The sequence below is a fragment of the Sus scrofa genome, chromosome 7 (genome assembly GCF_000003025.6).
Source record: "Sus scrofa isolate TJ Tabasco breed Duroc chromosome 7, Sscrofa11.1, whole genome shotgun sequence".
NCBI lineage: Eukaryota > Metazoa > Chordata > Mammalia > Artiodactyla > Suidae > Sus > Sus scrofa.
In genome coordinates, this window is record NC_010449.5 from 31,179,142 (window position 1) to 31,191,112 (window position 11,971).

Consider the following 11,971-nt stretch of genomic DNA (forward strand, 5'->3'; position numbering starts at 1 on the left):
GAGAGCTACCTCCTATGTTTTCTTCTAGGAGTTTTATGGTTTCAGGTCTTACATTCAGGTCTTTAATCCATTTTGAGGTGATTTTTGTGCATGGTGTAAGATGGGGGTGTACCTAGACTTGTGATGGAAAAAGAAGCAGCAAGGATGACCCACTGATTCTGGGTGGCTGAAGATGCCACCCCCGGCGTGGAGATGCTGGGAGTGGGATAGTTCTTGGGGAGGGAACATTGTGAGTTCCGTCAGGGACTTGTTCTATTTGTGATGCCTGTGAGGTGGTTACAAGGCTGGTGAATGGATGGTTCTGAGCGCAGGAGAGATGTCAGCGTGGTCACGGAGAGCCAGCCACAGTAGGGTTCACTGGGGCCCCTGCCTCCAACAGGGCTCCCTTCTAAGGGAAGTGAATTTAAAAGTGGATTTTGATTAATAAAATCTTACTTTGCAACCAGTTTGGCTGGCATGCTTGTACACTAACCTTTAGAATTCTTAAGTATGTATATTTTGAACTCTGCTTTGCAGAACTCACCTCTTTTTCTTCTTGGCTGGCCTCCTTCACTCTTTCCCTGTGTGTCCTTTTGACAGGAGGAAGCTGTGCAGCTCGTAATATAACACCATTCATTTTCTCAGGTTTGTGACGCAAAAGGGACTCTGACCTCGGCTGCGGCTCTTGGCGCTGGGAGGAAGCCAGCTTCATGTCTCAGCGCACGAGTAGGCGTTTGCCATGGAGAGCTTGGGGCTGCAGACGGTGACCCTCAGTGACGGGACGATGGCCTACGTCCAGCAAGCTGTCAAAGGTATTGCTCAGGGACCTCAGCACCCCACCCTGTCCCCTTCCAAAGGTCTCACCACCACCCTGCCCTCCTGCCACAATTTGCTCTGCATGAGCATCTCTCGAGGTGATTGATGAAAAGGGAACTCTTTAAAGTGCCACTTAGGCAAGCTAGACAATCAGATTCACCTGGCGCTGGGGGCCAAAACCTCTGAAAGGCTGATTTCCTGCATGTGGCGAGTAGTTCATAAAAATTTCTGGAATGGATGTACATAGTGCTGATTGTGACTTCCTGCTTTTCACATGCTCCCTATCCGGTTCCTCAGTGCTTTCTAGAAGCAGTTCGCTTTAACTCAAGCAAGTTTAAGCATCCAGACTACCTTCTGAGCTCCTGCCACTCTCTTCAAGGTTCAGAGGGGGCACCCAAGCATGGATCTCATGCCTTAGGCCCCGCTGGGGTTACCAAAAGTAAAAATTTAGGGCATACAGTTAAATTTTAAGTACAGGTAAGCAACAAATAATTTTGTAGTATAATATTTCCCTAATACTGCATGAAAAAGACATGTATAAACGTGGGATTAAATATTAAAAACAGTAAAAAAAAAAAGTACAAAGAAAAAAATTCATTGTTTATCTGAAATTCAGCTTCTCAAGGAGCTTAAAGTCAAGGAGGGCATGGAGTGAGCACAGAGCTTATTGAAGCTTCTGGCCAGGACGCAGCTCCTCCTTTCTCACCAGCGCTCCCAGCCGTGCCAGATGGCATGTGCATCTTTCTTGGACAGCACCGGCCAAACACTGCCTCATTCCTACTCCTTATTTTGCCTTTCTGGACTCTGTGAGTGCCGCCTCCATATGACAGCACTGTCATTGCAACATTACCCTCCTTCATTTCAACACAGTGTCAAAATATTTTTCAGGTCCCACACTTACAGATAAATTGTTTGTTGATATCATTTTAATTGTCTGCTTCCTGATGACGACAAAGAGACCCCATCATCGCATCAATAAGCTCTTTCCATATAATGATGTGTGGGTCTGGCTGGCTTTATTTTCTTGAGAATGGAGCTTCTCTAGAACACTTTTGAAGCCTGAAGCCCTCTGTTTGCAGACTTCCCATCATAGTTCTTGCCACTTTGCTGCATCTCAGTGGGATGGAAGAACGTAAGAAATAGATAAGGCTGTGCTTACTCTGGGAACCCAGTTATTTCCCATGTTATGAATTAATGGTTGAATGAATGAATGAATGAATGAATAAAAAACAAGTGGTGAAGTTCCCTGGGTGGCTCAGCAGCCTAAAGATCCAACATTGTCACTGCTGTGGCTCCAGTGGCAGCTATGGTGCAGGTTCAGTCCCTGGTCTGGGAACTTCTGTATGCTGCAGCCATGGTCAAAAAAATGTGTCCTGGAGTCCCATAGTGGCTCAGTGGTTAATGAACCCAACTAGCATCCATGAGGACGCAGGTTCAATCCCTGGCCTTGCTCAGTGGGTTAAGGATCTGGCATTGCCATGAGCTGTGGTGTAGGTCACCGGTACAGTTTGGATCCCACATGGCTATGGCTGTGGCATAGGCTGGCAGCTACAGCTCCAGTTTGACCCCTAACCTGGGAACCTCCATATGCCATGGGTGCAGCCCTAAAAAGACCCCCCCCAAAAAAAAGTGTCCACACTTGGCTTGAGAAGGCCACATGCTTTCTTACATCTTTCCTTCTTATGTCTGTATCTCTGCCTCCCCCCTTCTCCCTGATTATATCTCCTCTTGTCATTCTTCTTGCCTCTCTTCTCTGTCTCCTCCATGGTGCTGTAGTGTGTGCTTACACACAACAGACTTCACACTTCTGAGAGTAGAGCTGGCCTTCAGGAACCAGACGAGCGTTGTGCTGAAAGGCAGCTCACTTGCCGGTGAGCTTCTCCAAAGCTCTTGATCAGGGCACTTTCATCTTTGTCGGCAGGCAGCTCTGATGGGCCCAGCTTAGCCAGCTGGAAGCCCTAAAATTTTATGAGGCTTATCTGTAATTAGGGTGAGCATAAAATGTGTTGTTCAAAGCCGACACTTTTGAGAGTGGAAGAGCGTGCTCTGTGTAAAGGCCCTGGGACTGTTCCAGGCAGACCAGAATATACGGTCACCTCTGTAGCAGGGCGCGAGGGCCCTGTCGGTCAGCCATTCTCCTCACCTGCCTCTCCCCATTGTTGTCTGCTTCTTGGAGGAAATTCTAGGTTGAAATCCACGCCACAACAGTAACTAGAGCCACAGCAGTGGCAATGCAGGCTCCTTAACCAGCTGAGCCACCAGGGAACTCCCAGAGCCAATTGCTTTTAACCTCTAAGACATACCACCTTGTCAGAGGGTCTGGGTCTTGGCATAGTGCCACAGAGGGAGGCAAGGGAATGTATTTTGATTTAGTTCGTTTGAGTCATATCTGAATTTTGATCCATTGGAGCCTTTCCAGACTCCCGGGCATCCTTTGTTCCCCATTTAGCTCAGTCTCAGCAACTTAGTGCTGGTTTCGAAGTCCCTGCTTAGCCATGCCTGGGTAGAAGCATAGATGAAGTTGCTCCTCCTGTAAGTGACAGGAAGGGGGTCTACTGGAGCTGGGGGTCACAGCCCCCCTCCCCCCATCACAGCAGGCTGTCTCTACTCCCAGCCCCTCTGAGACCCAAGTCTGGGAGGCAGGGGACAAGGGAATGTGGAGAGTGTCCCCTGTGCTTAGCCATGCAGACTGTGCCTCAGACAGGCCTCTGCTAAGACGGGCAGGTGTCTATCTTCTGGGCTTGGCCTGCTTCTCTCCATTTCTACCTCCACAGGAGAGAAGCTTCTTGAAGGGCAAGTGATCCAGCTCGAGGATGGGACCACCGCATACATTCACCAAGTGACAGTGCAGAAAGGTGAGGGCCTCTCAGGACACACCTGCCTCAGGAGGGAGGCCGGCAGTCCCCACGGAAGGACCCTTGCCTGACACCGAGCTCCAGAGAAAGGCAGGCCTTGTTCTCATTACAGAACCTCTTTCCTTCGAGGATGGACAAGCCGTGCAGCTGGAAGATGGTAGCATGGCCTACATACACCGCACACCCAGAGGTGGGGTCCCAGTGATGATCACAGGTGGGGAGGAAGGGAGGCAGAGCTGGCAGAGGCTGGGCTTGGAGTCGTGTGTGCACCTGAGGGTTGGGGCAGAGCATGGGAGCTCTGATCCCCACGCCCACCCAGATCCACAGTCTTGTCTGCCTTCCCTGGTGTGAACCACAGGAGGTGGGGCCTTGGGGTAGTCACGTGGGCCTCGAAGGCAGCTTTGGCTCTGGCACAGCCACAGAGTCCTAGGGCTTTAAATAGGACCTGATGACATCAAGACCAGGACTAAAAATTGAACTTTTTTTAAGGGTGAGGCTTTTAAGGTACTGAAAAATAATGGAAGATTTATTCCTTCTCCAAGTAGTTTCTTGAGCCGTCACTGAGAGCCAGGCATCAGACTAGGTGTGGAACAGAGTGAGAGCAGAGAGGACAGACCTCTGCCCCTGCCCCCGCCATGCTCTCAGAGCGCGTGGGGGATATAGGCTGGGAGTGAATTGTCAGGATGAACTGATCCTGGAAGGTGGGCTCAGGCTTAGGGAGGGCTTCTCCGAGGAAATGACGCTTGAGCTGAGCTGAAGGGTGGAGTGGGCTTAGCTCAGGGAAGAGGATGGCAGGGAGGGCTCAGTACTCCATCAGAAGGAATAGTAAGCATGGCCCAGAGATGAGTGGACGTGGAGAGGAGAGAGAATGGAGCTTGAGAACGGCTTGTGGGCACCGTGGGTGAGATGAAGCCAAATAGAGGGAGGTGGGGCCAGATCACTGGGGCTTCAGGGTAGGGGTTTTGGATTTATCCTGAGACCAATGGGACGTGGTTGAGCTGTTGAGGGCATCAGGTCACATGATCACATTTACATCCTGCAAAGATCCCTTTGGCTGCCCTGCTGCCTGGAGGGAGCTAGAGGCATGAGGGGCCACCAGTTAGGAGGTTGTTGTGGTCACCTAGGCCAAGATGATGAAGATGGTCCCCACGAGAAGCTTGTGAGTTCGCAGTCAGAACTCCGTAGAGACCTCATCCTTAGGAAAGGCAGCCCCAGCAAGAGGGCCAGCCAGAGTGACCCACCAAGGTGAGGGACCAGAAGGAACCCGATGCTGAAACCCTCCCTGGTAGACGTGCCTCTCCTTAGCGTAAAGCCCAGGTCCCAGCCGCGTCTCTTGCCCTTGCACAGCGCCTGGACTGACTGCGTGTTCCCTGCAGAGGGCTGTGACCCAAGTGCCCTGGAGGCTGTCCAGCTGGAAGATGGCTCCACTGCCTACATCCACCACCCCGTGGCTATGCCGACAGACAGCACCATCCTGGCCGTGCAGACAGAGGTGGGCTTAGAGGACCTGGCCGCAGAGGATGACGAGGGCTTCAGTGCGGACACAGTGGTGGCCCTGGAGCAGTATGCCAGCAAGGTGAGCCACAGAGCCTCATGCTGCCTGTCAGTTCTGTTGGCCCTGCCGGACCTGCCACCTCTCTAGAGGACAGGCCTGGGCTGTGCTTGGACCTGGCCTGGGCTGCTCCCTTTGCCCCTCCCTGGCTCCCCCGACTCCTCTTACACGTCACTGTGTAGGGGAAGCATCGCAGCCTGGCAGGGCTGCTGACAGCTGTCTGCACTCACCCTTGTTAATGCCGTCGCTGCAGAGGGAAGGCAGCTGTGAGAAACAGTGATGGTCATACGGTGGGAATTTAGACCCAGTTTCACTTTGGCTGTACTGTCTGAGAAGGCCCTTGCCAGTGACTTTTATTATTTTTCCAGTCCGCTGAGGTCAGATGATCTTGTATTTATTTCTTCTCTACGACTCATTAAGCCATTTGGGAAAATAACCTCAGTGGGCAGTGACAAGAGCAGATGTAATAGAGCAGCTGGGATTCTTGGAACACAAGGCCTGCACAGTAGCTCAGCTGCAAAGGAAAAGGATCTTGGCTTTCCACACATCAGGCAGTCTGAGCGTGCTCTGCTGGAGCTGTGCTCCTGCCCGTGGGGGAACCGGGGCAGAGGTCTGTGAGCTCCCTCCCCAGAGTGAACTGCAGAGCTTTGGTGGATGTGGCGGGGCTTCCTGGAGCTCTCGCTTTACCCAGAGGTTGGGGGGAGTTGTCTTTCTAATAAAACTGCTGGGTCTGTATCAGAGAGGAGAAGAGGAAATCCTCGTGTCTTTGCAAATTGAAGCACAAAACTTTGTAGTCGGCCGCTCTGGGTTATGCCCGTATCTCCCCCACCCCCACCCCCATTTTCCTCAGGCGTATTTTAGAAGCCTAATTTGAGGCTTTCTGCTGCTGGAAAGACAGCTGAGCTTAAATCATGAGCCCCGAGATCTGTGCTGGCTCTTCCTCTTCTTAGAACTCAGGTTAGTCACTCCCACCTGGGCCTCAGCTGGTTCCTGTCTCATACAATGAGATGAGAGATGAGTTGGGACCAGATGAGCTCGGAGGTTGCTTCCAGCCCTGCTGTTCCTTGATTTCCCTTGGTTACTTCAAGAGCCACTGAGACATGGGGGTGAAGTCTGAACACCTGAGTGGGTTAGCCCGAGCAGACGTGGCCACTTGTGATCTCTCCTGCCATCCACCAGCTGCTTAAGTGGCCATGAAACTTTGTCAGCTGCTTGACCCTTGACCTGGAGCTGACTGGACAGACATTGCCATGGGTTTGGCCTCCCTTCTTTGTCTCCTACTCACAACGACTTCCAGAGTTCTGTTTCAGGAGCTCCCGGGAAGGCCACAAAGTCCCAGAAACAAAGACTAAGGGACCGTCCCAGCAGGACTGTGCCCAGAAAAGCGTAAGGACAGTAAGGGTGCCATGTGGCCAGGGGCTGGTGTGAAATGGGTGGTCCCAGCAGTGTGCCCAGGAAAGGTGGGCAGGAAGGACTTGTCTGTCATCTCAGTGCCGTGCTTAGAGCTGAGGCTTTGGGTGGGACTCCTGGGCCCCTGCCATGGGTACGTCTACAGTTTGTCGGTTGTGGTCACCCACCTTCTGGTGAAGCCAGGTGAGCTCATCCCCACAGCAAGCCCCTTGTCCCCGCACCTTCCAAACACAGGTTTCCCTGCAGGGAAGAACAGGTCTCCTCCCATCAGAGGGGGAACGTGTCCAGAGTTGCAGCCTCTTCGGCTGGGGGTTGCTGCTTTCAGCCCAGCATGAGTGTGGCCCCCTCACCTCACCATGTAGGAGATACCCTTTGTCCCAGCGCTGTCATGGGCCCTGTGACATTTAGTCATCTCTCCTTCTACTAGAGATGGGTGGTAACTCCACACACCAGCCCCGTTTCTTCTGCAGTATGCCCCAGTGTCTGTTCCTGTCACCCTGAATCTGTCACCCAGGGTGCACTTCTCCCCTGGCAGGTTTAACCCTGTTTACTGGGTCTTATGCTGCCATCTGGGCCCTGTGCCCCACCTCTTCCTTTCCTTCATTAAGAATATATATAGGGACCCCAAGGTTTCTTTCCTCAGGTTCTGCATGACAGCCAGGCTCCCCATAACGGCAAAGGACAGCAAGTCGGGGACAGAGCATTCCGCTGTGGCTACAAGGGCTGCGGTCGTCTCTATACCACCGCTCATCACTTAAAGGTAAGGTTGCCACAGAGAGCTTTCAGATTGCCAGCTTCCCCAGCAGCCTGCAGAGCTGCCTTCCTGCTTTGACTGGAACTGGTCCCTGACCTCATGGTGCTCACCGCCTCCTGCAAGAAAGGAGAAATGTCTGTGCAGGGGGCTAGGACTCACCTGGAGAGTGCAGGAGGGAGGAGAATCAGGGAAGGCTCTCTGGAAGTGGCACCTCAGCTGAAGAGGAAGCAAAATAAAGGAGGGGGCCCATGCTGACACCCTGGGCCCATTCATACCCTTGTGCCTCTCAGTTACGTGCTTGCTTGTGCGCACAGGTGCATGAGAGAGCACATACGGGGGACCGTCCGTACAGGTGTGATTTCCCCAGCTGCGGAAAGGCCTTTGCCACAGGTAACCTACCTGGATGGAGACCAGAGTGGACTGCTTCCAGTTGAGGGCAGAGGGGTCTAGATTAGCTTTTCTCCCTCCAGGGAACAGAGCCTCAGGCTACCTTCCCAGAGAAACTGCTGACCCAGCGCTCTGACTGCAGGCACATTCCCTGCCGGGAAAGTAGGAGGCGCCGGAGCCTGGGGGATGGCAGAGACCAGCTGGGGGTGCTGGGTGGGCCTTTGTCTCTCTCTGGGCTGCATTTTCCCTCTGAATCAAGGACCTTTAGCCGTAGGTTCCCTCTTACACTGGTTCTGGAATAGTAGCAGCTGCCCCTGGCGAGGAAAGAACAGAGTGGGCCTCTCCAGCCCCTCTTAGCTGCCCAGGGACGGGAAGGGGAGGGGCGGACACAGTCTTCTTGTGCCAGAGGAGGTCCAGAGCCTCGCAGAGCCCACCTGGAGAGCCTCTGGAGTTCCTGTGGGGCTCAGCAGGTGAGGGATCTGGCGTCGTTACTGCTGTGGCGCACATTTGATCCCTGGCCCGGGAACTTGCACATGCGGGGGGGTGGGGGTGGGGGTGGGTTGATGGAGAGCCCCTGAATTAGGAAAATGAGGCGGTGGTAGATAAGGCCCTGCAGTGCTCTTCTCACCCTTCCCCCCACTCGGACAGGGTACGGGTTGAAGAGCCACGTTCGCACCCACACTGGTGAGAAGCCATACAAGTGCCCGGAGGAGTTGTGCAGCAAGGCCTTCAAGACCTCAGGGGACCTGCAGAAGCATGTCCGGACCCACACCGGTAGGCCAGGCCTCCCCGCCCCGCCGCACCCCGGCGGGCCCTCTCCCTGAGCTGCCCTCACTTGGGCCGTCTCCGCAGGCGAACGCCCGTTCCGGTGCCCCTTCGAGGGCTGTGGCCGCTCCTTCACCACGTCTAACATCCGCAAGGTACATGTGCGCACCCACACGGGCGAGCGGCCCTACACCTGCCCCGAGCCCCACTGCGGCCGAGGCTTCACCAGCGCCACCAACTACAAGAATCACGTGCGCATCCATACAGGTGGGCCAGCTGGCATGCGAGGACCGCCCCCTCTGAGGCCCCAGCTCCCTCTCCCACAGGCTTCTGACCCGAGATGTGTTCAGGACGCCCAGCCCAGAGCCCTTCTCTCCTGGTCCCTCAGGCTGGTCTGCAGGCGGGGCACAGGGCTCTGCGGTTCCGGCCACATTCCCAGAACCGTCCTTCCACTTGCAGTGAGTGGCTCCTCGGGTTCCAGTTAGGTGCAGTCTGACAGGCATTGCCAGCCCTCAGCTCCCTGCCACCTCTCTACCCCCATCTAAGTTCTGCCTCCGCAGCTGAGCTCCTGGAAAGAGGCCAGGGTCAGACACGAGGGGAACAAGGCAGAGTGAAATGTCATCTTCAGCTCCTCACCTCATCCACTGTCTATGTGATTCCTGTGTACCCTCACCCTCCCCAGTGTCACGTCCCTGCCCAGCCTTCTGCGTCATCCCTCAGATGCCTGTGTCCCCTCACTCTCCATGTACCTGATACATCAGTCATCCCTCTCTATCTCCCACCTCTTCTGTTCACAACCCTCAACCTTACAAGCCCCCCCCCCCCACAGCCCCTGCACTAGCCTCAGCCTTGCCCCATCGCCCCTTTTCTCTCCACCTTGTCTCTGGGCCCAGTGGTTCCACACTCACATCCCCTGTCTTCTACCAGCCACCTTCCCCTACTCTGTCCATTCAGCGTCCCGGATCTCCCTTCACCAACCCTGCCCCCACTCCTGTCCCCTTAGTTTCCCCCTTGCCAGCCCCAGTTCCTACCCCCCTCACAGCCCAGTGTCCCCAGGGGAGAAGCCATACGTTTGCACGGTGCCAGGCTGCGGAAAGCGCTTCACCGAGTACTCAAGCCTATATAAGCACCACGTGGTGCACACACACTGCAAGCCCTACACCTGCAGCACCTGTGGCAAGACCTACAGGCAGACCTCCACCCTGGCCATGCACAAGCGCAGCGCCCACGGCGAGCTGGAGGCCACGGAGGAGAGCGAGCAGGCCCTTTATGAGCAACAGCAGCTCGAGGGTGAGGGGCATGGGCAGGAGGTGAGATGGGGGTGAGCCGGGCCTCCCCAAGACCACCGGGTGGCAGGTATCAGCCTGGGCTCTCTTCTGCCAGCCGCCTCTGCAGCCGAGGAGAGCCCGCCACCCAAGCGACCCCGAATTGCTTACCTGTCAGAGGTGAAAGAAGAGGATGATGACACCCCAGCCCAAGTGGCTATGGTGACTGAGGAGGACGGGGCCCCCCGCGTGGCTCTGATCACTCAGGATGGCGCCCAGCAGGTACAGGCCCTGGGATGGGGCAGGCAGGCCACTGTGGCTGGTATCCTCTCCATCCTCTCTGGGCAGCCCTACCTCCACCCAGTTTCTCATGGATCTCAGAGAGCTGAGGCCCAGGGTACCAAATCTTCCACAGCCCCTCTTCCTCCTCCTGCTTCCAGCTCAGTCTCTGGGACTTCTGGAGCACAGTTAGGCATTTCTCTCTCGAACTGAAGGCCGACAGGCCTTGTTCATCTGATTGAGACACTTGGATGTCCTTAAGAGAGGCACGTTGGCGTAGGGGCCAGAACATGGTGTGGGGTCCGGAAGCCTGGGGTTTCCAGCCAGCAGTATAACCTGACCCTTGTCAGCACCCTCACTGTCCAGGGTGAAACAAGGGTGAAATTAAGTGGAGAGCCGGAATTGCATGGAACAGAGCCCCCAAGGCAAAGTGGCGGTGAATGGGAGTGGTCAGCAGAACTCTTTCAGGGTGCCTCTCGTTGCCACCCAGGGCCTGTCTTGCTTGTCCTGACCCTCTTCACCCTGTGACAGGAAGCTAATCTTCTAGCTTACCAACTAGCCAGCCTGGTCTGGGAGAGCAGAGACACCTGCCTAGGGGCTTTCAGACAACCCGCTCATCTTCTTCCTTCCTGTTGGCAGGTCAGCCTGTCCCCAGAAGACCTGCAGGCCCTGGGGAGTGCCATCAGTATGGTGACCCAGCACGGCAGCACCACCCTCACCATCCCCAGTCATGATGATGACCTTACCACATCTGGCACACATACAGTCACCATGGTCAGCGCCGATGGCACCCAGACGCAGCCCGTATGACCAGGCGGTTTGCTTGGGTTTCTTGTTCTCTTGTCCTTCCTTTCTGTGGGACGGGCCATAAGGTGCAGGCTAAATTAGGCCAGGCTGCTTATGAGGACCAAGATCCCCACACATAAAGGGTCTTCCTACAGCTCCTTTGGGTCATCAGCAGCTCTCCTGTTGAAAGCATTGCACTGGGAATCAAGAGACAGTTTCTAAATCTCGATCTACCCCTTATTTGCTTTGCTGCCACAGGCAAGTTACTTTTTCACAGACTTTAGTCCATTTTCAAACGAGGGGATTAAATTATCTCTGGGGTCTTTTGCAGCTCTGTCCTTTGGTTTGAAGTTCCTAAAGTAAGTTGGCTGTAAGTTAAAGAAAAATACAACCCCATTTAGCTCTGAGCCCCGAGTTAATTAATCTGAGCCATAATGGTTTTATCCATTTCCTTCTGGGTTTCTCCTAGCCACCGTTCTTGGAGGGGTTCCAGGTTTGGGAGAGTAATGTAGGTGGGTTGGACAACCTCATTCTTTATTTCAGGTCACAATCATTACCTCTGGGACTGTGGTTGCTGAGGACTCAAGTGTAGCATCCCTTCATCATCAACAGGTGGCGCTGTTGGCCACAGCCAACGGAACTCACATTGCAGTGCAGGTAGGACACTGTGGCCAGAGAAAGGAACAAGAGGAGTTCCCAATGTGGCTCAGCTGTAAGGAACCCGACTAGTATCCATGAGGACACGGTTCGATCCCTGACCTTGCTGAATGTGTTAAGGATCTGGCTTTGCTGTGAGTTGTGGTGTAGGTCACAGATGCAGTTCAGGTCCTGCGTCGCTGTGGCTGAGGCACAGGCCAACAGCTGTAGCTCCAATTCGACCCCTAGCCTGGGAACTTCCATGTGCCATGGCTGTGGCCCTAAAAAGCAAAAAAAAAAAAAAAAAGAGAGAGAGAGAGAGGAACAAGAAGGAAAGGGGAACTAGGTAGAGCGCTTGAAGAGGACAGCATTTGGCCCAAAAAGAGCCAATTTCAGATGACAAATCCCTTTCTGCCTACATCCATGCGCCTGTCTCGGGCCCTTTCTTGACTAGGGCAGGGAGATGAAGCCCCTTCTGACCTTCAGG

The 11,971-nt window shown here is 54.4% G+C and overlaps 1 protein-coding gene across 3 annotated transcripts in view; it reads left to right on the forward strand.

Moving 5' to 3' along the window:
- Positions 1-11,971, forward strand: part of ZNF76 (zinc finger protein 76) — a 31,192-nt gene that overhangs the window by 18,012 nt on the left and 1,209 nt on the right. For all 3 annotated transcript variants that reach the window (XM_021098617.1, XM_021098616.1, XM_021098618.1), the window contains 12 exons: positions 625-791; positions 3,570-3,650; positions 3,763-3,840; positions 5,027-5,226; positions 7,256-7,372; positions 7,681-7,756; positions 8,402-8,527; positions 8,606-8,785; positions 9,575-9,808; positions 9,902-10,065; positions 10,702-10,866; positions 11,392-11,505. In XM_021098617.1, coding sequence (XP_020954276.1) covers positions 719-791; positions 3,570-3,650; positions 3,763-3,840; positions 5,027-5,226; positions 7,256-7,372; positions 7,681-7,756; positions 8,402-8,527; positions 8,606-8,785; positions 9,575-9,808; positions 9,902-10,065; positions 10,702-10,866; positions 11,392-11,505 — 1,608 coding nt within the window. In that variant the 5' untranslated portion in view covers positions 625-718. The remainder of the gene's footprint in view (positions 1-624; positions 792-3,569; positions 3,651-3,762; positions 3,841-5,026; positions 5,227-7,255; positions 7,373-7,680; positions 7,757-8,401; positions 8,528-8,605; positions 8,786-9,574; positions 9,809-9,901; positions 10,066-10,701; positions 10,867-11,391; positions 11,506-11,971) is intronic.